General features: G+C 46.0%; 1 protein-coding gene across 1 annotated transcript in view; it reads left to right on the plus strand.

The window, feature by feature from the left end:
• Positions 1 to 27,468, plus strand: part of TAF4B (TATA-box binding protein associated factor 4b) — a gene marked incomplete at its 5' end in the record, with an annotated part of 319,056 nt that overhangs the window by 65,515 nt on the left and 226,073 nt on the right. Inside the window, one exon of the mRNA XM_082258681.1 lies at positions 25,860 to 25,949. Within this exon, the coding sequence (XP_082114807.1) occupies positions 25,860 to 25,949 (90 nt within the window). The remainder of the gene's footprint in view (positions 1 to 25,859; positions 25,950 to 27,468) is intronic.

Consider the following 27,468-nt stretch of genomic DNA (forward strand, 5'->3'; position numbering starts at 1 on the left):
GCCTTCCAGGACGGCCCAACATGAGAGATGATAGGCTCCTCCTACCGGAAACACAATCAATTAAAACACAGTTAAAAGGCCCCACCCTTCCCTCTATCCTCAGTTTAGATTGTGTTTCTTCCTACGAAACGTTTGTTGTTTTTTACTGACCTGCAGACTTTGTGATAGTCCTATGGTCCCCCTGTGAGCCAGGTTCAGCGAAGCCATTGAGAGTAGAGCTCTACCTGCCACCCCTCCCGGGTCTCTCACAGGTCGCCTCTTCCATCGGGGGAACCGTCGGTCACCCTGGGTGATCCCTCTGGTCTTTCTCTGTTTTTTCCCGGCGCCAGCAGCTCTCCTCCACGAAAGATCAGATTCAAAATTCCCGCGGGAAGTGACGTCAGACGCGAGCGCCTCAAGCCTCGCGGTCGGAGCGGAAGGAGTCGGACATCCGGTGACGTCAGTTCCGACGAACACGGAAGGAGAAGGTGGAGGAGACGCCGGAACCGCTTTACATGCGGTAGTGCAGCTCCCAGGCCGTAGGAGCTCGGACAGCTGCCAGGGAGATGAAGCCTTCTACTCACCCACCAGGGAAGGAAGAAGCGCTGGGCCAAGCAAAAGCAGCCAAACCCAGGTCGGACCCGGGTAAGTGCTGTAGTGCATCTAGAAACTTACTTTCAACAGAAAATGTCTGCTGATGTATTTTCCCTAAAAAATGCTTGATGTTCCCTCTCCCTGCCCATAGTAGGACTGTTAAGTGTCTTTTCTATAGGGCCTCATACCTTTGCATATGTGGGAACAGTGATACTAATCGATGTTGTATCCTGTCTTCCAGAGTCCCAGAGTGGTGTTCAGGAAACTTCTACTGTCTCAGGGCCAGGATCTGTTGCCTCTAAAAAGTGTGGTAACTGTGCAGACAAATTACCTCCCTCCCATACAAAACCATTTTGCTACAAATGCATTTACAAACTGGCAGGAAAAGAATCATCAGCCCTTATGAAAGACTTTTTAAAAACAGTCCGGGAGGAAATGCTGACAACAATCCAGACTGTAAAAACTTCCCTAGCACCCCCAGCCTCTCAGGCAGGGGAAGGGACCTCTTCACAGGAGAGCTTTTTTGTTAAAGCAGGACAAACTAGCCAGCCCCTTTCTCAGAGTCTACCTTCAGGTCTGCAAGGAAGTAGACAGGAAGAAGAGGATTTGAACCACTCAATCTCCCAGTCCAATTCAGAGGGAGAAGGAGATAGGGACTCAGATGAAACAGAGGAAGCAGAACCTTCCAGGAATCTGTTTGGACTTGATAACATGCAAGGGCTTCTTCAAGCTGTGTATGCCTCTGAAGAAATACCTGACGTACAAGTAGGGACATCAGCTCAGGACAGACTCTACAAGGGTCTAGGTAAGACTCCTTCTAGAGTTTTTCCCATCCACCAATCCCTCAAAGGGTTGGTTCTTCAGCAATGGCAGCGTCCAGAGACTAAGTTTAAGAAACCAGTGTCATGGAAACGCAGTTTCCCCTTTAAGGAGGAAGATATCGAACAGCTGATTAAAAGTCCAAAATTAGATGCACCCTTGGCTCAAGTAACCAAGAAATCGGACCTCTCCTTTGCTGATTCAGGCAGCATTAAGGATGCCATGAATAGGAAAGCGGAGTCTCTCCTGAGGAAAGCCTGGGAGGCCAATGCCTCTACCATGGCCCCAGCCTTGGCTGCCTCTTGTGTAGCAAGGAATACCTGCTGTGGGTTAGACAGGTTGAATAAAAACTTATCCCAGGATAAGACTCAAGATTTACAGGACTCACTGACCCTGATTGGGAAGGCAGTGACTTACCTGGCAGATGCAGCTGTTGAGTCGGTTGTAGCTTCGGCCAAGACAGGTGCCCTTTTAAACTCAGCCAGAAGAGCTATCTGGTTGAAGGAGTGGGAGGGTGACCTCACCTCAAAGTCAAAGCTCTGTGCCTTGCCTTTTGAAGGATCATTATTATTTGGTTCTGGGTTGGATGAGGTTCTAGCTAGGTCCTCAGAAAAAGGGAAGAAATTTCCAGTTAAAAGGAAGGATGTTCCCAGAAAATTTTTTCGAGGCCCCCAGGAACATAGTCAAAATAGACGTAAAAGAGAACCCAACAAGAGATGGGGTTTCAGGAAGGGAAAACAAAGGAATAATTTGCTCTTTCCCTCCTCAGTGGGCTCTAGAGACAACAAGTGACGCCACCATCAAGGTGGGGGGGAGACTGAAAAAATTTCTCCCTCAGTGGGGAAAAATTTCAGTCTCCCCATATATTTACAACCTCATTCAGGAAGGCTATCGCCTTCAATTCAATTCAATACCACCCACCACAATTACCATAACTCAGGTCCCCAAGAAACCTCAGGTCAAAGAAGCTCTACTTCAGGGGATTCAAGAACTGGCAGAGCAATTAGTAATAACCCCAGTACCAGAGGATCAGCATCTACAAGGGGTGTATTCCCATGTGTTCGTGGTTCCAAAACCATCAGGCAAATTCCGCCTAATAATAAACCTGAAGAAACTCAACAGTTTCCTGACGTACAAAAAATTTTCAATGGAGACAATTTATTCAGTACGAAAGAACTTACTAAAGGATGTCTTCATGACCACCTTAGACCTCAGAGACGCTTACCTACACATTCCCATCCACCCAGAACATCAAAAGTTCCTGAGGTTTGCCTTAGAGAACAATGGGGAAACGACTCATTGGCAGTTCAGGGCACTACCCTTTGGTCTAGCTGCCAGTCCAAGAATATTTACGAAGGTTCTTGCAGAGGCGGTAGCCCACCTACACATGTTGGGGATTGCCCTGATCCCCTACTTGGACGATCTACTGATTTTCGGGAAATCAGAGACCCAGGTAAACCAGGATACCCATCGTGTAATAGAGGTTTTGGAGAGCCTAGGATGGCTTATCAATCTGAAAAAATCAGCTTTGGTCCCATCCCAGCTCCGGAACTTTCTAGGTTTTCTAGTAGACTCAAAGGCTCAAAAACTATTCCTAACCCAAGAAAGGATGCACAAGATAGTCACCTCAGTCCAAGGGTTAGAAGACTCCCCATCCTGCTCCAGAAGAGATGTTCTGAGAGTATTGGGCTTGATGTCAGCCAGCATACCAGCCTTGGTGTGGGCACAATTGCACGCAAGGGAACTTCTGTTTTTCCATTTGTCATCTTGGGACAGAAAAACAGACTCGTTGGACGAACAAGTCGTCCTCACCCCTCAGGCCCGGGAATCCCTGATATGGTGGAAAGAACAGACCAACCTAGGGAAGGGCAGGCCCTGGGGACAATGGGATCCTATAGAGATCACTACAGACGCCAGTACCAAGGGCTGGGGTGCACACATGGAAGGAGCTCATGCACAGGGGATCTGGGAGTTGGCGACAACTCAAGCCTCCTCCAATTTCAGGGAGTTGAAAGCTGTAGGAGAAGCCTTGAAAGCTTTCAAAGAGAACATCCACAACAAGGAGGTCCTCATTCTCTCAGACAATACTACAACGGTAGTATACCTGAACAGGCAAGGAGGAACCAGATCCAGACCCCTCTTGGATCTAGCCTCCTCAATCCTAAGCTGGGCCGAGGAAAGAGTAGTCTCTCTAGTAGCAGTCCACATCAGGGGGGAAAACAACCTGCAGGCAGACTTCCTCAGTCGTCATCTGATTCAGGAAGGAGAATGGGAGTTAGACCCCAGAATTTTTCAAAAGATTACACAGAGGTTCGGAACACCAGAAATAGATCTGTTTGCCACAGCGCAGAACAAGAAAGTGGAAAAATTCTTCTCCCTCACCAGGTCCAGAGGAATGATGGGGTTGGATGCCCTGGCTCAACCTTGGGGTTTCAGTCTGGCTTACGCCTTCCCCCCTCTAATGTTGATCCCGAGAGTTCTTCAGAAACTGAATCACTCGGGGGACCTCCGGTTGATACTAATTGCCCCTTGGTGGCCAAGAAGACCTTGGTTTGCCACTCTGAAGACCATGGCAATGATTCCCCCATGGCATCTGCCGGTCTCAAAAAACCTGTTATCTCAGGGTCCAGTGTTATGCCAAGACCCGGAATTTTTTCAGTTGGCAGCTTGGCTACTGAAAGCCAACTCTTAATTTCAAAAGGTTGCTCACAGAGAGTTGTAGATACTCTTCTGCTGAGCAGGAAACCTATTACCAAGAAAATCTACACTAAGGTATGGAAAAAGTTTTGTACCTGGGGTAAGCAAAGAGGATTTGACTCCCCCTCTACCCCTGTAATCCTAGAGTTTCTACAGGACGGGGTGGATAAGGGTGTGGCCATTAACACTCTTAGGGTACAAATTGCGGCTCTCTCGGTGTTCCTGGACACTCGTCTGGCAAGAGAGCCACTGATAAGCAGATTTTTGTTAGCCAGACAAAGAGTTACTCCTTTGTCTAAAGACAGGTTCCCTCCTTGGGACCTGACAAGGGTCCTAGAGGCGTTATCTAGGTCTCCCTTTGAACCTTTGGAACAGATTTCCCTCAAACGGTTGTCTTTAAAACTGACGTTTTTGCTGGCTATCACTTCAGCTCGGAGAGTAGGGGATCTCCAGGCCCTCTCTATCAAAGAACCGTTTATGACCGTATGCCCAGACAGGATAATCCTAAAACCAGATCCACTATATCTCCCAAAGGTGGCATCTCCTTTTCACAGAGTACAGGAGATCAATTTACCTTCCTTCTGTGACAACCCAAAGAACAGTAAGGAGGAAAAGTTCCACTGTATTGATGTTAGAAGAGCTCTACTCATCTACTTAGACAGGACAAAGAGCTTTAGAAGGTCAAACCATCTTCTGGTCCTTCATTCTGGACCTAGGAAAGGATTGCAGGCTTCCAAGCCCTCAATTTCTAGATGGATCAGGCAAGCAATTACCATCGCTTATGAGGCATCAGGTGTCCCAGCTCCTGTTAAAGTTAAAGCTCATTCTACAAGAGCCCTAGCAACATCTTGGGCCGAGAAGGCAGGAGCATCCTGGGAACAGATCCGCATGGCAGCCACTTGGTCCAGCCAGAACACCTTCCTGAAACATTACAGGATAGAAGTACTGTCTCAACAGGACCTGACCTTTGGACGCAAGGTCTTGCAGGCAGTTGTCCCACCCTAAGGTAGGCTGAGGTTAATCTAGTATCCTCTCATGTTGGGCCGTCCTGGAAGGCGATTGGAGAAATCTTACCGTTAGTTTACCGGTAACGTCTTTTCTCATGAGCCTTCCAGGACGGCCGGCCTACCCGCCCTATCAAAGGGTGCAAACAAGTTAAAAAGGGTAAGTGCCTATGAATTGACTGTGATACACGGTTCCCTCAAGGAATTTGGTTGTGGAAGATACTTTTTTACAACTGAGGATAGAGGGAAGGGTGGGGCCTTTTAACTGTGTTTTAATTGATTGTGTTTCCGGTAGGAGGAGCCTATCATCTCTCATGTTGGGCCGTCCTGGAAGGCTCATGAGAAAAGACGTTACCGGTAAACTAACGGTAAGATTTTTGTAAGAACTTACCTTAAAATTCTCTGACAGACTCCTCTTTTGGGGTTCATGGATCTCTATACTGCTTGCTACCAAACTGATTTGGGAATGCTGCTAGCTGGGGGGTATTGGACCAGAGGGACAGCCCCCTGTAGGTGTGTCTATACAAAGGTTTTGTGAATGTTTTCTAACAAAATCTTATGCCTAGCTTACTCCTGTGGATAAGACCAATACCCCAAAGTGCAGACTGTATGAGTGGGCGGCGACTGTCAGAGGACTCGGAGAAAATAATTTTACGGTAAGTTCTTACAAAAAATTCTATTTTTGCTCTTGTGGGTTAAGTGACACTTTAATGTTGTCTCTCATAAATCACCAGTAAATCAATTTATGTCAAAAGGTGACAATAAATGGCTTCAGCACCCTAGATACGGAAATGGGTACAGTGGATATTTGTCAAATCTCTTTACAGTCTTTTGTTTAAAAACAGATGGGTCACGGTGTGGTAGTTTTGACACTTCTTTGGTGTAAGTGAGAATTCTTCTCTAAAATTGTCCCCTACCCTCAGATGTAGTCAGCTGTTTGTATGAAATTAAAAAATCTGAGGAATTAAAAAATCTGAGGTATTATCAGCAACAAAAGCAAATTGCCAGTGCATTTCCAATGCTAGACAATTGGTATATGTAGTGATTTTCAGTCTGCAGTAGCTGCAGGCTGTAGCTTGAATTCTCTGAATATCTTTATATACAGTATATTGGAGGCTGCAGGCTTTCTTTTTTTTTTTTTTGGGGGGGGGGGGGGGCACTACAGAGGCATAAACTTTAGATTAGCACTCTGTACTTACAGTTGGATGATATTGCATTAGTGCAAACCCAAAGAAGTGGTGTGCATATTTTCTTGATCGTACAGGACGCAGGCATATTCCTAGACAACTGGGATAGATGTTACTACCTTCAGGTGATTGGTCATTACCAAGCAGAACTGACAGTTACACTTTTTTTGCTAGTGTACTTAGATGATGGATGCTCCTTTTTTCCTGTACTTTATATTTATACATACTTTATGCGGCAACTTGGCTACCTACCATACGCACGCCACTGCGACCGTATCTGGATCCCACAAATGAAATGGAAGACGTGCCGCTGGGTGACGTTGCTTCGGGCACTGGATCCTGCATTGGGGTTTTTCCTTGGTATGTTGTGCAGAGCATGGGGTTAGCTGAGAGGGTCTATATAGTTCCAGGGTAGTAAAGGTCCGCGCAGGTTTTTATCCAGTCCCTAATGAAGACCTCTTCCAAAGAGAGTGAAGCAGGGGTGCTGTACTACCACTTAAATATTGTGGCTTCAGTTGCAATGCCTTTTTTCTCTTACGTCCTCCGACAGTCGCCGCCCCTTCATATTCGTCACCAATGGGTTATTGACCTTTGCTCCGTAGGAGTGGCTAGACAACAGAATATGTTAATATCAAAGCTTTTAGCATACCCCACCCCCAGGGGGTGGTCCCCTCAGTCAATACCCTCCTGCTTCCTGCATTCCAACCTCAGTTTCATTTGTCTAGCTCAGGAGTAGGTTAGACGTTTCCTGTGCTGGGGCTTTTCAGCCTCAGCTTCTTCTCTTTGATTTTATTTGGAGTTTTTTTCTCTTTCTTTACTTAGCTGTTTATTTTCAGCTCTAGTCAGGTCTTCTGATAAAGATGATCGTGCGGTGCTGGGTCTCGGGCTGGCCTCCCTGGTTATCCGGGGTTCAGGGCCAGTGGCTTCCCAGCCTGCCATCGAGCGTTCAGCTAGGTTTCCCTGGCAAATATGAACGACCCATCCCTGTCCGCTGCAGGGATGCTGTGGTGAGGTGGCTACCTCACTGGACGCCATGCGGTTTCGCACCGCAATTCCTCTGCGTCCTGGCTGCGACTCTCCCTGTCCTTGGTGCAGCGGTTTGATCGCTTGTGCAGGCTCCCCACGCCATCCGGATGGTAAGTATATTTCTGTGTGGGGAGCTGTCTGTCTTGGGTGTCAGTCTGGGACTGTGGGACCCTGCATGTCTGTGCATAATGCTGAGCTCCCTGTCAGTATAGCTGCTCTCTGTGGGCTGCAAGGGGGGGGGGCTCTCCTGCTCTGTGTAACAGGCTGTGTGACATGCTGTGTGCTGTGAAGGACATGCTTGTGTAAGACATGTTGTGGGCATACTGTGCGGCGGCCGCTACTGCGGTCCGCCATTTTTTTGTGACGATTTTGTGGTGACCGACCCTGTGTGGTGAGAGCGCCGTTTTGGCGGCGATCGCGCGGGCCACATGTCAGTGTTTTCTGCCTCTATAGCCTCGGCTGGCGGCCGTGTTTGTGTAGCCTTACATAGGCTTTATGTGGGCGGTCGGTCTCGCATCACTTCCTTTTGCTCTGAGGACAGCGATCGATGAAGCAGCAGCCTGTGTGACCTCTCCAGGTTTTACCTTCCATTCCTGTATTCCTTGCCTTTGTGTTCCTAGCCCGGTGGGTCAGTGTGTTTCTGTGAGTGCTGTGAGTGCGGTGAGCGATCGCCGCGACCTTAAAGGGGCAGTACTTTTTTTTTTTTTCCTAAGTTACTGGGGCATGGATTCTCAGGAAAGCAAGTTTCCTCCCTCCTTGGTAGGGGGCCAGGGGGCTGCTGCTGCTTCCCCTGAGGGGGCTGATCTGGCTGCTATTGTGGCTAACCTTGCTGCTCAGGTGCAGATGCTGGTGGCTGATCGTTCCACGAAAAGGCCCAGGGTGTCCATTTCCTCTGATTCAGAGGGCGATGAGGATGCTATGGCTGGTGTGCCCTTCTCAGGGTCTCGTTCTTCTTTAGACCTTGCGGGGTCTGAAGGGGAGGCTGAGGTGGAAGGGGTTGATAATTCTCCCCCTGGCTCGTCCGAAGAGCTTGCAATCATGGATGAGTTGGTTGCTTCTATCAAACAAACGCTACATTTGGAGGATGAACCATGTCCTCCTGCTTTGAGGTCCTCTTATGGGACACAGAGAAAACGCAAAATGTCGCAGGTTTTTCCTTGCTCTACGGAATTTCAGCGCGCTGTTGCGGAGCAATGGCGCAACATAAAACCTTTTGCTGTGCCGAGTAGGTTCAAGCTGCGTTATCCTTTTACACCGGCTACTGATGAGCGTTGGTGTGTGCCGCCTCAGGTGGATCACGCGGTGGCGATTTTGAATAAATCCACTGCGATTCCTGCTGAGGATACCCCGGTGTTCCGGGACCCTACGGACAGGAGATTGGAGTCTCTGGCCCGTCACTCTTATACGGTTGCGGGCTCTATGCTGAAGCCTATTTTTGCTTCCATTATGGCAGCCCAGGCTATTGCCGATTGGACGCAGGTGCTCAGGCGCGCTCTGGTGGCTGACTCTGCTTCGCCGTCGACATTGGCTATGGTGGATCAGATTCATCAGGGTGTCATGTATTTGTGTGATGCGGACCTAGATATGGTCCCTTTTGGCTGCGCGTCTGCAGATTGTGGCGGTGTTGAACCGCCGCCTGATCTGGCTGAAATGTTGGTCTGTTGACCAATCTTCTCGCAAGACTTTGGCTAATTTGCCTTACGCGGGCTCTCGCCTTTTTGGCGAATCCTTGGATACTCTGATCAAGGGTGTTTCTGGGGGTAAGAGTACTCTTTTGCCCCAGTCTCACAAGTCTAAGTTTGTTCGCGGTAAGAAGAATGCTTCGTTTAGGCCCTCTCAGGGTCCTTTCGTGCCTTTCGGTCGCACTATAAGGGTAAGCCCTTCAAGGGACAAGGCTCCCAGAAGAAGCCGTGGGCAGGTAAGCAAAAGTCCGGCCAGTCCGGGTCCGCTGCCCATAACAATGCGGCCTGAAGGGGCGCCCTCACCCAGTTCTCGGGTGGGGGGACGTTTGCTCGGTTTTCTTCAACCCTGGCTGGCCAGCGTTCGGGACAGGTGGGTTCAGGAAATCGTTCGATCTGGATACAAGATCGAGTTTCTCTCTCGGCCGGCGAGCAGATTTTTTCCCTCAAATCTTCAGCTGTCTCCGGAGCGCTTGCGGGATCTGCACCTGGCGGTGCGGGACCTGCGGGCTCAGGGAGTGGTGATTCCGGTGCCTCATCGGGACAGATTTCGGGGGTTCTATTCAAATCTGTTCACTGTGCCCAGAAAGGAGGGCAAGGTACGTCCGATTCTGGACTTGAAAGCTCTGAACCGCTTTGTGCGGGTTCGCAAGTTCCGCATGGAATCCCTGCGCTCGGTGGTGGCTGCCCTGGTCCCGGGGGAATTCATGGCCTCCATCGACTTGAAGGATGCGTACCTTCACATTCCCATTTTCGAGGGTCACCAGCAGTACCTTCGATTCGCCATTGCGGAGGATCACTTCCAGTTCGTGGCGTTGCCCTTTGGTCTCGCCTCGGCTCCGCGGGTTTTCACCAAGGTGCTTGCGCCGGTTCTGGCTTTGTTGAGAGCCCAGGGCATCTCGATCCTGGGGTATCTGGACGACATTCTGGTTCGGTCTGCGACCAGTCAGGGCCTGGTGAACGACCTGTCCGTCACGATGCAGACTCTGCAAGAGTTCGGTTGGACGATAAATTTTCCATAGTCGACGATGTGTCCGTCGGTTCGTCTCCCTTACCTGGGAATGATCCTGGACTCTGTTCAGGCGAAGGTCTTCCTGCCGGAAGACAAGCTCCGGAAGCTTCAAGAAGAAGTCGGGTCCCTCAGGGACGTTCAGTGTTCGTCCCTCCGGACATGCATGAGGTGTCTGGGACTGATGGTCTTGGCTTTCGAGGCTATACCCTTTGCCCAGTTTCACACGCGGGGTCTCCAAAGGGAGATTCTGGCCAGGTGGGACGGACGACCGCAATCTCTGGATCTCCAGGTTTCGTTGAGTCATCGCACCAGAAGGGACCTTCTGTGGTGGCTCCAGTCCCCGGAGGTGTCGGGGGGGCAAGTCCTTTCGCCCTTGCTCGTGGACTGTGATCACCACGGATGCCAGCCTGTCGGGCTGGGGTGGTGTTCTGGGCGTTCTGTCTGCCCAGGGAACTTGGTCGGAGGAGGAGTCCTCCCTTCCGATCAACATTCTGGAATTGTGAGCAATAAATCTCTGCCTTCGGCGTTGGTCGGACAGGCTGCAGGGCCGTCCGGTTCGGGTGCAGACGGACAATGCAACAGCGGTGGCCTACATCAACCACCAAGGGGGCACCAGGAGTGCCCGAGCGGCTCGGGAAGTAGCCGACATTCTGTCTTGGGCCGAGACGCACGTCCCGGCGATATCTGCTGTTCACATTCCGGGGGTGGAAAACTGGCAGGCGGATTATCTGAGCCGCCAGACCCTGGACCAGGGAGAATGGTCTCTTCACCCGGATGTCTTTCGGATGTTGTGCGAGTAGTGGGGGTCCCCAGATGTGGACCTGTTCGCGTCTCATCTGAACAACAAGGTGGAAAGGTTCGTGGCAAGAACGCGCGATCCTCAGGCAGACGCCTCAGACGCGTTGGTGGCGCCCTGGCATCAGTATCGTCTGATGTATGCCTTTCCACTGATTCAGCTGCTGTCCAGGTTCCTTCGGAGGTTGGCCTTGGAACCGAAAACGGTGATTCTGGTGGCACCAGACTGGCCTCGCCGGTCTTGGTACGCAGACCTCGTGAATCTGGCGGTCGACGCTCCGTGGCGTCTGCCTCTTCGAGACGATCTCCTGTCTCAAGGGCCGATATTTCATCCTGCTTTACAGTCGCTGGCTTTGATGGCCTGGCTGTTGAAACCCAGATCCTGAAGGATAGGGGTCTATCCCCTGAGGTCATTCACACCTTGATTAAGGCTAGAAAGTCCTCTTCGGGGAAGGTTTACTACCGTACTTGGAAGGCCTATTTTGCCTGGTGTGAGTCCAGGAGGTATTCCCCTCGTTCATACTCGGTATCAAGGGTGTTGGCTTTTCTTCAAACGGGCGTGGACCAGCGTTTGGCGTTGGCCACGATTAAGGGTCAGATTTCTGCTCTGGCCGTTCTCTTTCAGCGCCCTGTGGCGTCTAATTCTTTAGTTGGCACCTTTGTTCAAGGGGTGCGGCATCTGGTCTCTCCTAGGAGGGAGCCTTTGCCTCCATGGGACTTGAATCTTGTTCTGTCCGTGTTGCAACATGCTCCCTTTGAAAAAATCAGGGAGATCTCGTTGTCTATGTTGTCCAAGAAGGTCGCCTTTTTGGTGGCAATCACCTCGGCTCGTAGGGTGTCGGAGCTGGCTGCCTTGTCCTGCAGATCTCCGTATTTGGTGGTTCATTTGGATAAGGTGGTCTTGCGTCCTAACCCGTCTTTCCTTCCGAAGAGGATCTCGGAATTTCACCTCAATGAGGACATTGTTCTACCTTCGCTTTGCGCAAAGCCTAAACATCCAAAGGAAGTGGCTTTGCATTCCTTGGATGTTGTTCGGGCGATCAGGGTTTACCTGTCATCGACTGAATCCTTTCGCAAGACGGATTCTCTATTTGTCCTTCCAGAGGGACCTCGGAAGGGCATGGCGGCGTCGGCTTCTACCATCGCCAAATGGATCAGACAGACCATTGAGCAGGCCTATGCTTTGAAGGGGAAAGTTCCCCCCATGCTTGTGAAGGCGCACTCTACAAGATCTCGGAGTACGTCTTGGGCCTGTCATCATCGGGCTTCTGTGGCCCAGGTGTGTAAGGCGGTGGCTTGGTCATCCGTTCACACCTTTTCAAACTTCTACAAGGTGGATGTTCAGGCATCGGCAGATGCTTCCTTTTGGCCGCAAAGTTCTTAGTGCTGCAGTGCCTTAGGGTCCCTGGTTTGGGTCCTTGGCTGTTGGGGTATTTTTACCCCTGGGTTACTTGTTCTTTCCAGGGTTGTTGCTCCTGTTGAGCAAGTTTTTTTCATGTTGCCCAGTTGGTTTCCTTCCTTTGGTAAGGTTCCTTTCTCTGATGTGGGTATTGCGTTGCCTTAGGCGCGGCTGCTTTTTTTTCCCACCCCTCATGTCTACACTGCTTTGGGACGTCCCATTGGTGAGGAATATGAAGGGGCGGCGACTGTCGGAGGACGTAAGAGAAAACTGAATTTTTGTAAAATCTTACCTGTAAAATTCCTTTCTCTGAGTCCTCCGACAGTCGCCGCCCCCGCCCCTCTTTTGGGGTTTTGTTTATGTACTCTACTGCTATGCTACTAAAACTGAGGTTGGAATGCAGGAAGCAGGAGGGTATTGACTGAGGGGACCACCCCCTGGGGGTGGGGTATGCTAAAAGCTTTGATATTAACATATTCTGTTGTCTAGCCACTCCTACGGAGCAAAGGTCAATAACCCATTGGTGACAAATATGAAGGGGCGGCGACTGCCGGAGGACTCAGAGAAATGAATTTTACAGGTAAGATTTTACAAAAATTCCGTTTTTTTTTTTTTTCTAGCAGAAGTAGCTCCTTACATAGGACTGTCAATTTTTTTCCCTTATGACCCATCTGATTTTTCTTTTTTCTACTTGCGCTGGCTTTCAGCTAAGCTGGGACTGCCTCTCTCCGTCTCTGCCTCCTTCCTGATTCCTGTCAGAGGAGGCACTGTTTCAAGAAGATCTAGTGGTTGATTTACTAAAACTGAAGAATGGAAAATCTGGTGCAGCTGTGCATGTTTGCCAGTCAACTTCTAATTCAGCTTGTTCAGTTAGGGCTCTTTCACACGGGCAATCCGATCAGATCCGCCTGTCAGTTTTTTTAGGCGGATCAGATCGGATCCTCCATGCAGCTCTATGGGGCAGCGGATATCAGCGGAGACACCTCCGCTGACACCCGCTGCCATCTGCATCCGATCCTGTGCGTGAAATCTGGACGGATGGAAACCCTATTTTTCCATCCGTTCAGTAATAGGATCGGATCTGATGAGAGCGGACAAGCGGTCCGCTCTCATCCGATCCCCCATAGAGGGCAGCGGGGGCTGAGACACCTCCCTCTCCGCTCTGCAAGCGGAGATGGAGCTGTCACCTGCCGGCTCAGCGGGGATCGCGGATCGATCCCCGCTGAGCAACACGGATCCGCCTACGGAGGCGGACCGTGTGAAAGAGCCCTTAGGCTTTGACAAAAAAAAAAAACTGGAAGCTGATTGGTTTCTATGCAGAGCTGCATCAGATTTTGCACTCTTCCGTTTTAGTACATCAACCCCTAAGTGTTGCTGTGCTCACTCTTAGCAGTATTTTGAAATCTAATTTTTCTTTCCTCAAGAAGACACACTACTCTGTGGGACACCATATTACCTACTTCAAGGCAGGTTTATCCCTCCCCTTGCCGCATTAGTGTGATTATTCGGAGGTGCTTTTTCTCGCAAAAAGCGCGTGAGAAATGGTGGATAGAGGATGGATGTAAGGGTTTTCAGGCAAAATGTCTGACAGTGGTCCCATGAAAGGGCGGAGGGGTTTCTTTTCTCCATCTAATGACCCTTCTTCAGACAACAAAGGCATTTGTCCTCCTTCTGCTTTTCCTTCCTGTTCCTTTTCTAGTGTATTTTATGGGAAAGCTCGCTGCCATGTTGAAAAAACACTGGCTTCAGGGGTTTCAAGAGGCTCCCTTCCGTTTTCTCCTCCTTTGTTGTACTCTCAGACTCTTGTTTTGGCTGCTGGCAGGAATAAGAGGAAGAGATTTTGTTTCCTGAAAAAGGGGAAGAGGATGCTTTTTTTTTTTTTTTTTTTTCCTCATTAAGAAGAATTTTAAGCTGCGGTTTCAGCAATGTCCTTTCTGTGTTGGAGGAATGAGATTTAAGTCTGGAACCTCCCAGATTCTGTTCAACCAAAAACTATCAATATGAACTCCATGAAGGCTCCTAAGCTGCTCAAGACCCTTCCTATGCAATCTGTAAAGGAATTGTAGAGGAAGCGTTCTACTGTGATTGCATCCTGAAAAGGTTTAAACCTTTTTTTTGATCAATATTTAGTGGAAGAGGAGTTCTTTAAAAATATACCTTTTGTGGATTCTGCTATTGCCTACCTCAATTAATTCCTTGTGATTCCTATTGATGATGCCCCAGCCTTTAAGATACACAGGTCCGTCTGTACTTCAGCACTGTGAACTTCTTCCAAAGACCCAACCATACTGCATGGTTGGTCTTTGGGATTCTGTCTGGCAGATGTCCAAATTGCACTGGATTCTTTGGCCTAAAACACTGGTCTGCTGAACTGGTCTCTCTAAAAAGTGCTTTGAACATATGCTCTTTAGAGGTTGATGTCTTGGTGGAAAGAGCATGCTATTGCCAAGCAAAAAGAAAGCTAAGGCTCCTGTGAACTTTTTTTTTCTTCTGGGTTTAGAAATAATTCCTTTCATCATCTTTCCCAGACTTTCTTCCAAGTCCAAGCTCGGCACCTCTTTAGCCACGAATCCTGGACTCCAAAGCCAGCTAAACCAAGCCTGACTTTCGGTGATGGGTTCCCACCCCCCACCCCCCTTACATCAAGTGGGGGAACATCTGTTGGCTTTCTCGAACACCTGAATTAGAGACTTTTCAGATCTCTGGCTCAGGGACGTCCTCTCCAGGTGGTACAGGCTGGTGTTTTTTTTCCTCTTCCTCCTCCCATGATTCATGCCTTTAAACTTCTTCTCTGAAGACGCTGGAAGATCTGCATGCTGCAATTGCTCACCTCACAGGTAATTGTTCCAGTGCCTGCAGAGGAGAGACTTCAGGGTTTTTACTCCAACCATTTATGGTTCTGAAAGTAAAGGGCGGCATTTGTCTTATCCTTGACCTGAAGTGCCTGAACATCTTCCTTTTTGGATCCAAACGTTTCATATGAAATGTACCAGGTCATTTATTTTTATTCCTGCAGCACAGGGATCTGCTGGTGTTGGTGGACATCAATGACTCGTATTCATACAATCCCATTCCCCCCTCCCCCCCTCGACCAGCGTTTTCTACTTTTTCAGGTTGTGGCCTTGCCATTTGCTGCTTCTTGGGTCTAAGCACATTTCTTGACTCTGGCTCTAGCTCTTGTTTGCTGTCAGGCTGTCCACACTGTGGGCTACTTGGATGACCTGCTATTGAAAGATCCTTTTCATCCAGGCTTTGAATGCAAACACGCAACTGACTGTTCAGACTTTGCAGAATTTTGGGTTGATCCTCAATCCTCTTAGCTCTGCGCTGAATTCCAATTACAGTCTGGAATATTTGGGACTGATCCTGGAAATAACCTGGGCCCTTCTCTTTCCTCTCTCAGAAAAGATCAAGACCCTACGCTCTCAAGCTGTTACTCCTATCCAGACAACACCCCATGGTACATTGTTTTGCAAGAGGGTACTGGATCTAATGCTAGCTTCATTCAAGGCAGTACCCTATTCCCAATTCCACTCCAGGCTGCTGCAACTTGGCATACCGAATGGTAGGAGTGGACTCTGTCCATGGACAATCCTATTTATCTGTCTGCCTTGGCCCACCTCTCTACTTGGTGTACTTCCAATCTGGCATTGCAGTTGATGAAGTAGTTTTTTTTAATGACTTGGCAAATTCTAAGGATGACTGCCAGCCTGTCAGGATAGAGATGAGTCCTCCTGAATGTTTTAATTTAAAGAAAAAAAAAAAAAAAAAAAGTACAACCCCAGTTCCAAAAAAGTTGGGACGCTGTGTAAAAACGGAATGCAATGATCTGCAAATCTCAGAAACCTAAATTTTATTCACAATAGAAAAATGGAAAACATATATCAAATGTTTAATTGGGAAAATGTACAATTTGAAGTAAAAAAAAAAAAGGTAATTTTAAAATTGATGGCATCAATAGGTCTCAACAGTTGTGATAGGGCAACCAAGAACTGGATAAGTAATTGATAATAATGAGGAGCTGAAACAACATTTTGTAACTAATTTGCTTAATTGCCAACGGGTCAGTAAAATGATTGGGTATAAAATCGAATCTTTGTCAGTGTGTCTCAGAAGTAAAGATGGGCAGAAGTTCACCAATCTGTGAAAAGCTGCATCTAAATATTGTCAAACAAATTCCAAAAAAGGTTTCTCAATATACTGTAAAATTGCAAAGACTTTAAATATATCATCATTTATAGTACATAATCTCAAAAGATTCTGAGAATCTGGAGAAATCTCTTAGCATAAGCGACAAGATCGTAAATCATTTTTGAATGCCTGTGATCTTCGGGCCCTCAGACGGCACTGCATTAACAGGCACAATTCTATTATGGACATCCTTGCATGGGCTCAGGAATACTTCCAAAAATCGCGGTCTGTGAAAACAGTTTGCCATGCCATCAAAAAATGCAACGTAAAGCTATCCCATGCAAAGAAGAAGCCCTATCTGAACATGATCCAGAAACTTTGCTGTCTTCTCTGGGCCAAAGCTCATTTAAAATGGTCTGTTGCAAAGTTCTATTTTCTGTTATCTGTGCTTAGTTCAAAAGCCTGCATCTCTAATGGTAGGGGGGTGCATTATTGTGTATGGAATAGGAAGTTTGCACATCTGTAAGTAGCATACTGTATGCTCCCATCCAGACAACGTCTTCTTCTTCCTTTTTTTTTTTTTTTTTTTTTGTGAAGGCCTTAAATATTTTGGCAGGACAATGCAAAACTACATGCAGCATATATGACAACAGCATGGCTTCATAGTAGAAGAGTCTGGGTGCTTAACTGGTCCACCTCCAGTCAAGACCTTTCACCATTTGGAAATATTTGGCACATCTTGAAATGAAAAATATGAGAAAGATGAACTGGGACTGGTAATCCGTTACAATCCTATATCAGACAAGAATGGGACAACATTCATCACCCAAAATTCCAGCAACTGATCTCCCCAATTCCCAGACATTTTACAGATTGTTATTAAAAGAAGAGTGAATGCTACACCATGGTAAACCTAGCCCTGTCCTAACATATTTGAGACTTGTTGCTGTCACGAGTTTTTAAAATATTACCTCTTTTCTTAAAATGGTAAGTTTTTTTTCTTGGTTTAAACAATTGATATGTTTTCTATTGTGAATAAATAATTGGGTTTATGAGACTTACAAATTATTGCATTCTTTTTTTTTATGTAGATTAAGCACAGTGTACCAACTTTTTTGGAATAAGGGTTGTAAATGTAGAAGATTTTTTAAGCACTAAAGAAAACATTTTTTTTTTTTTTTTTACAAACTTAATTTCAAAGACCATTAAAATGATTAATAGTAGTGCATTAGTTGATTATAAAGTTTGATAAAAGATTGATCGTTCATGATCTCACAGTACATAAACGCTATACACTCGCCAGCTACTTTATTAGGTACACCTGGTATATTACTTGGTAACACAAATTGCTAATCAGCCAATCCCATTGCAGTAACTTATTGCATTTAGGCATCTAGATGGTGGTGAAGAAGACTTGCTGAAGTTCAAACCAAGCATCAGAATGGGGAAGAAAGGGGATTTAAGTGACTTTGAACGTAGCATGGTTGTTGTTGCCAGACAGGCTCGTCTGAGTTATTAAACTGCTGATCTACTGGGGTTTTCACGTACAACCAACAACCATCTCTAGGGTTTACAAAGAATGGTCAGAAAAAGAGAAAATATTGCTGTATATAGTATAGTTGTGTGGATTCACACTTGTCAGAGGAGAATAGGCAGACTGGTTTGAGATGAAAGGCAACAGTAACTCAACCATTCGTCTCAAAAAGGTTGCAGAATAATACCATCTCTGAACGCACATTAGATTGTACCTTGACGTAGAAGGGCTACAGCAGCAGCAGATGATCACACCTGGTGCTACTCCTATCAGATAAAAAACAGAAACTGAGGCTACAGTTTTGCTCAGGCTCACCAAAATTGAACAATAGAAGATTAGAAAAATGTTGCCTGATCTGATGAGTCTCATTTATAGCTGCGACATTCAGATGGCAGGGTCAGAATTTGGAGTAAACCACATGAAAGCATGGTTACAAACTAGCTTATATCAACAGTTTAGGCTGGTGTTGGTGGTGTATTGGTGTGGGGGATATTTTCTTGGCACACTTTGGGCCCCTTAATTTCCAAATTGAGCATTGTTTAAATGCCACTGCCTACCTAAGTATTGTTGCTGACCATGTTCACCCCTTTATGACTACAATGTACCTATCTTCTAAAGGCTCCTTCCAGCAGGATAATGCACCATGTCACAAAGCTCAAATAAATCGTCTTAAATCAGTTTCTTAAACATTGCAATAAGTTCACTGTACTCCAAAGGCCTCCACAGTCACCAGATCTCAATCCAAAAGAGCACCTTTGGGAAATGGTGGAATGAGAGATTGGCATCATGAATGTGCAGCCGATAAATCTGCAGCAATTGCATGCTGTAATCATGTCAATATTTACCAAAATCTCTGGGGAATGTTTCCAACACCTTGTTGAATCTATGCCACAAAGAATTAAGGCAGTTCTGAAGGCAAAAGGGGGTTCAACCTGGTACTAGCAAGGTGTAATAAAGTAGCCGGTGAGTATATATAATGAATTGCACAATGTAACTCTAGATCTTTGATGGGTACATCCATCCATCAAAATGAATCACTAGTGCTTGGAAAAAACTTCATAAACCTCACGGATCCACTGACAAGTCAGCAAGTACAGGTACAAGTAGATTAAATAACCTGTTGTATGAGATGAATATAACATGATAGGTGCTCAGTAGAGAATAACAGTAGGTACTAAGCCCCATTGTATTTCAATTACACCTAATCTTCCTTAGGGAAAAAAGTGGAAATTCATCTACAAAAAAACCTGATATTTAACAACGAAAACAAAACCTTAATTTTATAAATCCCCTTATGATATGGAGAAACCACCTACATATACTGTACTGTGTCCATCAGTTCATTGCAATACATATTCACTCAATACTCAGACAATATAAAAAAACAAAAAACAAGCAAAGGTCCGGGAGTCAGCGACAATCCCGCACAACTTACACACTGTAGATAGACTGCACAAGTATCGCCATAAAACATCTCATCTCAACCTAGAATAAACGGCTAGCATAAAAAAAATCCTGAGCTATTTATACAAGCCCAATATACAAGGAGGAGCTTACTCTAGTGAAGCTTAAAGCCCTCTAATATTGCACCAAGAGCACCTAAGCCACGTGGAGCAAACAGGATGTGGAAAAATGAATTGCCCAAAATGACTGCACTTTCTTCCCGCTTCCATGGCCATGACTTCAGTTTCTGTGCAAATGCACAGCAGTGAGAACAGTGCAATGGCGGGCTGACACAACGTGCTGTCCAGCCCACTTGCCTATAACAGAATAGACCAGAAGGGTCCACCCCAGGGACAGAGGCAACCGGTATGGGGGTGGGGCAAGCAAACTCGCTTTACACAGCCCAGCCTGCCAACTCGCCCCAAGGCAGACTGACCACCAATGCCCATCCCAATAGAACCATGGGGCGGGCCTGTGTGTGCCGGGTGCCATCCTGTCCATCAGGGCACCAACGCAGAGCCCCCCCCCCCTCTGGAGTTCCCGAGCCTACAAGAGAAACAAAACTGAAAAAATAATTTTGGAGAAGTGATAACATTTAAAGGGCTAGATACAGGTAATAAAAAGCTTTCACAACAAGAGGCATATACTACACAGTAAACTGGGGGGAGCATAGATGGTTGGAAATTTAAAGGAACATACACGTGTTTAAATGCAAAGTTAATGATAACATTAACTAAAAAATAACATTACTCTTTAGTGAAAGTACAAGTGGTTGGAAATTTGAAGGACCATACACAATGTGCACATGCATGCAGGTGCACGCATGGTATTTCACATATGCGTCATTTACTCAGGTTTTTCGAATTTCAAGACCCCAAACTCTCCAGATATGGTTTGAAACTTATGCTCTCATTGAGGGCTGGGGGAATTGTGCCTTTTAGCATCCTATATCCACTGCTGTTCTCTTTGTAGCATCTGTTTATTTCAGTCACTTCCCCTGGGAACAACATGGACCCGATCTACTGCCAGAAACCATACATTTGGTTAGCACATAATTGTGTCCCACTGACACATGCCTACCGATGGAAGAATATCTATTTCCAGTTTTCATGGCATGCATGTTGATCGTATATGCATTCCCAAAATTTAGGTTTAGTCTTCCCATGTTTTAAAAGGCTGTACAATATCCATATACGATATACAACACCTTTTTGGTGTTGCGGTTGACAAAATGTTACGGAAGAAAATGTCTCCCATTCGGTAGGATGGGGGTCTTGCCTGTGTCTTTTTTGACTACTTTTGTTATTGTTTGCTGTGTAGTATATGCTTCTGTTGTGAATGCTTTGGAATAAGCAGATAGTTCAAAGAGAACTGCAGTGGATATATACAGGTTCATCTCATAAAATCAGAATATCATCAAAAAGTTAATTTATTTCAGTAATTCAATTCAAAAAGTGAAACGTCAAGAACAATGTAAGGGTAATAGAGAGGAGTGACAATACGGAAGGCATGAGTATGGAGTTTGAATCCGTATGGGTAGAACTCCATAGAGAAGGAGAAAAGGTAAAAGTAATTGGGGGGGGGGGGGGGGGGGGTTTGCTATAGGCCACCTAAACAAGGGGAGGAGGTAGAGCTGGAATTTTTAGCACTATTGGGTAAAGTGGCAAAGCTAGGATCAGTCATCATATTGGGGGACTTCAATTATCCTGACATTGACTGGGGAAAGGGGACTACACACTTACATAAGGCCCGTCTATTCAAGGAAACCTTACAGGATAATTACATGTCACAGTTGGTGGATTCTCCTACTAGGGAAAACGCAGTCCTGGATCTATTGATCACTAATGACCCAGACCTAATCTCGGAGGTAGGAGTCCAGGACTACCTGGGCTCTAGCGATCACAGGATGATCACATTTAGCGTAAATAACAATATAGCAAGGCAAGTGGGGAACATAAGAACCCTTAACTTCAGAAGGGCAAACTTTCCAAAATTGTACTCATTGATGGAAAGGGTTAACTGAGACCAAACCTTGGGATCACTGACCACAGAGGAAAAATGGGAATGCTTTAGGAACATATTAAGCAAATGCATCTTGCAGTGCATTCCTATGGGAAATAAATTTAGAAGAGACAAAGCCAAACCTGGCTGGCTAAACCGTAACGTTAAACTTATTAGGGGAAAAAAATTGGCCTTCAGGAAATATAGATCAGAGGGCACAGTATCGGCTTTCGACCAATACAAGGAGGCAAATAAGAGTAAACACAAAATCAAAATGGCTAAAATAAACTTTGAGAGACAAATAGCGGAGGATAGTAAAAAAAAAAACCCAAAGAAATTCTTTAAATATATCAACAGCAAAAAAACTAGGGCAGAGCATATTGCACACATAATTAACAATGATGGGAGGTTGGTTACAGAGGACACTGAAAAAGCAACCGTGCTGAATGCTTTTTTCTCGTCAGTCTTTACACAGGAAAAGGAGGGGTACACTGACCATGACTGTATGGTTAGTAGTAATACACAGGACTTGCCACTATGGCTAACAGAGGGTGAAATCAGGGAAAGGCTGGATAAACTTAACACAAACAAATCACCAGGCCCGGATGGCGTACATCCGAGAGTACTCAAGGAACTCAGTAAGGTTATATCTAGACCACTGTTCCTGATCTTTGCTGACAGTATTAGGACAGGAGATGTACCAGGGGAGTGGAGGAAAGCAAACGTGATTCCGATATTCAAAAAGGGTCAGAGGCATATACCGGGAAATTATAGGCCTGTCAGTTTGACATCAGTAGTATGTAAACTTCTGGAGGGGATGATAAGGGACTATATCGTAGAGTTTGCTAAAGACAAAAACCTCATCAGCAGTAACCAGCACGGGTTTACAAATGGGCGTTCTTGTCAAACCAATCTCTTAACATTCTACGAGGAGGTGAGCTGTGAGCTAGATAGGGGCAGACCAGTGGATGTGGTGTACTTAGATTTCGCTAAGGCGTTTGATACAGTTCCCCATAAGCGCTTAATTTATAAAATAAGGTCTGCAGGTATCGACAGCAGGGTTTGCGTGTCCAAAGGGTGGTAATAAACAGCGCATACTCAGACTGGTCTGAGGTAGTAAGCGGGGTCCCCCAAGGCTCAGTCCTGGGACCAATCTTGTTCAATTTATTCATAAACAGCATTGAGGACAGGATCAGTAGTTCGATATCAGTTTTTGCAGATGACACAAAATTGGGCAGGGCAATAACTGCACAGCATGAAGCAAATATCCTACAGAATGACCTGGACAAAATAACAGAGTGGGCAACGACTTGGCAAATGAGGTTTAACGTGGAGAAGTGTAAGGTTTTGCACTTGGGGACTAGAAACATAAAAGCACAATACACATTAGGAGGGGAACCCTTGGGGGAATCAAAAATGGAGAAAGATCTGGGAGTCTTGGTTGATGATAGACTGGGCAACAGCATGCAATGTCAAGCGGCAGCTGCCAAAGCCAGCAGAATATTAGCATGCATAAAGAAAGGGATGTATTCCAGAGATAAGTCTATAATCCTTCCACTTTATAAAACTCTGGTCCGACCGCATCTGGAGTATTCTGTCCAGTTCTGGTCGCCAGTCCTCAGGAGGGATGTGTTGGAGCTGGAGAGAGTCCAGAGAAGGGCAACTAAACTAATTAGGGGATTGGAGGACCTTAATTATGAAGAGCGTCTGCAATCGTTTGATTTATTCTCCCTGGAGAAGAGACGCCTGAGGGGGGACATGATAGCAATTTTTAAATATCTCAATGGGGATCTGAGCTTAGAAAAAAAGCTGTTCAGTCGAAGGGATTGCATGAGGACTCGGGGGCATACAATGCGATTAGAGGAGAAGCGTTTTAACCTCAGGCAACGTGGGGGGTTCTTTACTGTTGGGGCTACAAGATTGTGGAATTCTCTACCACAAGAGGTGGTTTCTGCGGGTAGTATGGTGGCTTTCAAAAGACTATTAGACGTACATCTCAAGGATCAGAACATTCAGGGGTATGTGAGATGATTACAGCCACACACACCTACACAGGTTGAACTGGATGGACTGTTGTCTTTATTCAACCTCCCCTACTATGTAACTATGAAACTCATGTATTTTATATAGATGTGTTACACACAATATATTTCAAGCATTCTTTTCATTTTTAGAATTATGGTTTGCAGCTAGTGAAAACCCGAAATTTCAGTATTTCATAAAATTAGAATATTTACAGGAGACCAATATATAAAAAAGTGTTTTTAATACAGAAAGGTTGGCTTACTGAAAAGTGTGTCCATGTACAGTAAAGTATGCAGTCAATATTTGGTTGGGGCTCCTTTTGCATGAATTACTGCATCAATGCGGCATGGTATGGAGGCGATCAGCCTGTGGCACTACTAAGGTGTTATGGAAGTCCAAGGTTTCTTTGACAGTGGCTTTCAGCTCCTCTGCGTTGTTGGGTCTGGTCTGCTGTCTTTCGTTTTCCTCTTGACAATACCCCACAGATTCTCTATGGGGTTTAGGTCAGGCAGGTTTTCTGGCCAATCATGCACAGTGATACCATGATCAGTAAACCAGATATTGGTACTTTTGTCAGTGTGGGCAGGTGCCAAGTCCTGCTGGAAAATTATTCAGCATCTCCATAAAGCTGTTCAGCGAAGGGAATCATGAAGTGCTGTAAATTTCCTGGTTGAGTGCTGCGCTGACTTTGGACTTGATAAAACACAACTGTTTTTTTTTTTATCAAGTCCAAAGTCAGCGCAGTCATCTACCAGGAAATTCTGGAGCACTTCATGCCTCCCTCTGCTGACCTGGTTTATGAAGAATCATGGGGTGGGCATTAGTGGGACGTTTGCCCTGAGGTTGGGGTTGTGGGATGCTGGGCTATGGTAAAGTACATTTGTTTGGGCCCCTCACCTGTTGCCTTTCTTTCTGGGGTGGACCCCTCCTGCCCATTCTGTTATGGGGGATGGGTTGTGCAACATGTTGTCAGTGCTGCTCTGTACTCCCTGCTGCACAATAAGTGATGTCATGGTGCCAGAAATGGGCAGGAATTGCTGCCATTTTGTTAAGTTGTTCATTTACCTAAATCTTGAATGGCTTGCATGCTCTGTTGGAGGGTTTAAGCTTCACTAAAATGAGCTCCTCCTTGTATATTGGGCTTGTATATCCATCTCTTGTTTTTTCATGCTAGGACCAGAGCTCCTTCAGCTTTTACAGTGGATTCTCAAGTGACTCCATGGGATCAGTTTCACCTATTTTTCCATCCACTGAAGCTCCTTCATGATTGCTCTGCAGGATCAAATTGGAAGACATTCCAGTGTTTCTTGTAACCCCAAACTGGCCCAGGCTGGTTTGGTACTTGGACATGCTCTGGCGGTCTCCCTTGGCCTCTTCCAAATCGCATACACCTTTTGTACAGGGAGTTGCTTTGGCTCCTAAATGCTCTCTGGTGATGTTGTGGTATCGGTCTGGTACTCTTGCCTCTTTAAAAGCCTCCTTTCGGACCTATCCAGGATATTCCCCTAGCTGAGATCACTTGCAATGTGTTTTTTTTTTTTTTAGTCTCCCTCACTTCCACTAGACGAGTATCATTGTTGGTGGCATTGTCTTGTAAGGAACCCTTCCTGGTCTTGCAGAAGGATAAGGTTGTCCTGAGACCTAATTCTTCCTTCCTTTCTGCCCAAAGGTCTTCTCATATCACCTTAATAAACAGGATTTCATCCTGCCATCTTCTGTCTTGCTTCTAAGCACCCCGGAGTTGTCTCTATTCACTGCCTGGGTATGGTTTGTGCTGTTTGAGTTTACCTGTCAGCTGCGGCCCCTTTAGATTTTTTGGTTCTCCTTGTTTTCTTCCTGAAGGCTCTGGCAGGGGTCATCCTGCTTCTCATTCCACCATTGCTAGGTGGAGACAACAGATCATTGTTCAAGCCTCTTCCCTGCAGGCTAAGGTTCCTCCCTTTCCTGTTAAGGCGCACTCCACTATGTCTGTGGCAGTTTCTTGGGCCCTTCAGCATCAAGCATCTCTTTAGCACAATTGTAAGGCTGCTACATAGTCCTCTATTTTTTTACGTTTGCAAAGTTTTACCAAGTTGAAGTTCAAGCCTTTGCTGATGCCACCTGTAGCACCCATAAGGTGCTACAAGCAGCTGTCTAGTGAGTCTATGGTCCCACTAATGCGACTCAGAGTGCAACTGTGATCCGACTTTACACTCTCTGCAACCAAGTCGCATCAAAGTAGTGCAGGCACTTTTTCAAAGTTGAAACGACTTTACGTCACACTGATTTAAACAGGTGCCATTGAAATCAATGGGCTGTGGCATGACAAGTCACACTAGTGGAAACTGAGCCTGAAAGGTCTATTTTGTTTCTGGGCTTGTTGGCAGTTTGCTGTGTTGACCACACCACCTAGTCGTGTAACAATATGCCTGTGACCTGTACTGTACTCCAAGAAATGGATTTTACAGGTAAGTCAAAAAATCTTTCCTTCTCATTCTTTAGGCAATTCTTCCAAAATTAGCTGTCTGTTTTCTGACACTTCATCTGTTTTTTAGGACTCCAAACTTGAACCAGAAGAATTTACTACAAAACTCTACAAAGAACTGAAGTCCTCACCACAACCATATCTGATTCCATTTCTGAAGGTATATACCTGGAGCATTACTGTTCCTTACCTGATATGCTATCACCTATTTTATGGCAGGCAATATAGTTTAGCCAGTCAGTTAATGCCATCAAGGCATGAAGAAACATGTGCCCCATGTCGAAGGCCCAGATCACAGGGATGCAGTACTGCACTATGCTTGCATTAGTGCATTGCTGTGCTATTCTTTTTGTATGGTATCACAGTTATCGCACTAAAGGCAAAACATTTGTGCTGTACTACCATGCATTGTGTTCCCAAAAAGAGTCGGTATGTTTTTAGCCATGCTAGAGTGCATTGGAAGTCTATTTATGGATCTGTTTTATAACAAAATAGAAAATCTTTTTTTTTTTTTCTCTTTTGGTCTTTTTTCATTTATATAGCAAAAAATAAATTCAGTGATTATTAAATACCACCAAAAGAAAGCGCTATTTGTGTGAAAAAAATGACATAAATTTGCGTACAGCGTTGCATGACAGCGCAATTGGCAGTTAAAGTAGTGCAGTGCGGATTAGCAAAAAATTCACAAAATCCTGAAGATGGTAAAAACTGGAGGTCTCATGGTTAAAAATGCTTACAGGGAGATGATAAAAATGCTAAATTACTTTACCTGGAGTTTTACCCTAAGGCCAGCCATAGATGAAGCAATTTACTTTCCTGCACCCACAGATTGCAAACAGTGTTGATGAGGGAAACCCTCCTGCAGATTCATGGTGTTCTCCTGGCGTTGGGGGGGGGGGGGGGGGGGCAGAACACAGGGATTATTGCTAGGGCCTTTTAATACCTGCTAGCAATAATCGCATGTTAAATCTGTCAGCCTGGTTGCACCCAAGTTGACCGATCGATCAACTTTCAGCCTGCCCATACATGGTTTGTATCTCAGCCGGTTCCTGCTGAACCACCTGAGTTTTGAACCGTCTATGGTCATCTTAACTTGCCTATGAATTGGAACATTTAAAATTTAAAACAGCATTTTTTCTTTTTTTTAAGCAGCCAGGGATTCTCTTCATCAACGCCAGACCCTTTTTCTGGATAAGATGCGCACGGCTATGTACAGCCATTGACTTGTTTTGGCAGCATGTGCAGCTCCCTCAGCTGCCAGAAAACGCTGGGGATTTTACACCTCCGCATAAAGGAGCTGCTAAGGGTCCATGCGTATGAGGCCTTATGTGGCCTTGCGGAACTGGGTCTTTTTCAGTGGGGCCACAAATGTGCGTACTTGTATTTTGTGCTGGGATTTCGCTCCAAGCACAGGGACCGAGCTGTTGCAGACAGCTCTGGGTCTCTTACCAATGGTCAGGTGTGAGGACCGCCTATCGATCACACGATCTCTGATGGCCTTTGATTGGCTTTCACAGTGACCAGCAAATATATGTCCTGACCCTGTACTTTTTCCCCAGGAATAGAGAAAGATGCACTGTAAGAAAAAAATCCACTGAGCTTTACTATATGTACAAACAACAAAGAATATACACATCAGTAGTATCACAGCAATCGTCGGGAGTAGGAGAATTTTATTT

Source organism: Pelophylax lessonae (genome assembly GCF_965119305.1).
Source record: "Pelophylax lessonae genome assembly, chromosome: 5".
In the NCBI taxonomy this organism is placed as follows: domain Eukaryota; kingdom Metazoa; phylum Chordata; class Amphibia; order Anura; family Ranidae; genus Pelophylax; species Pelophylax lessonae.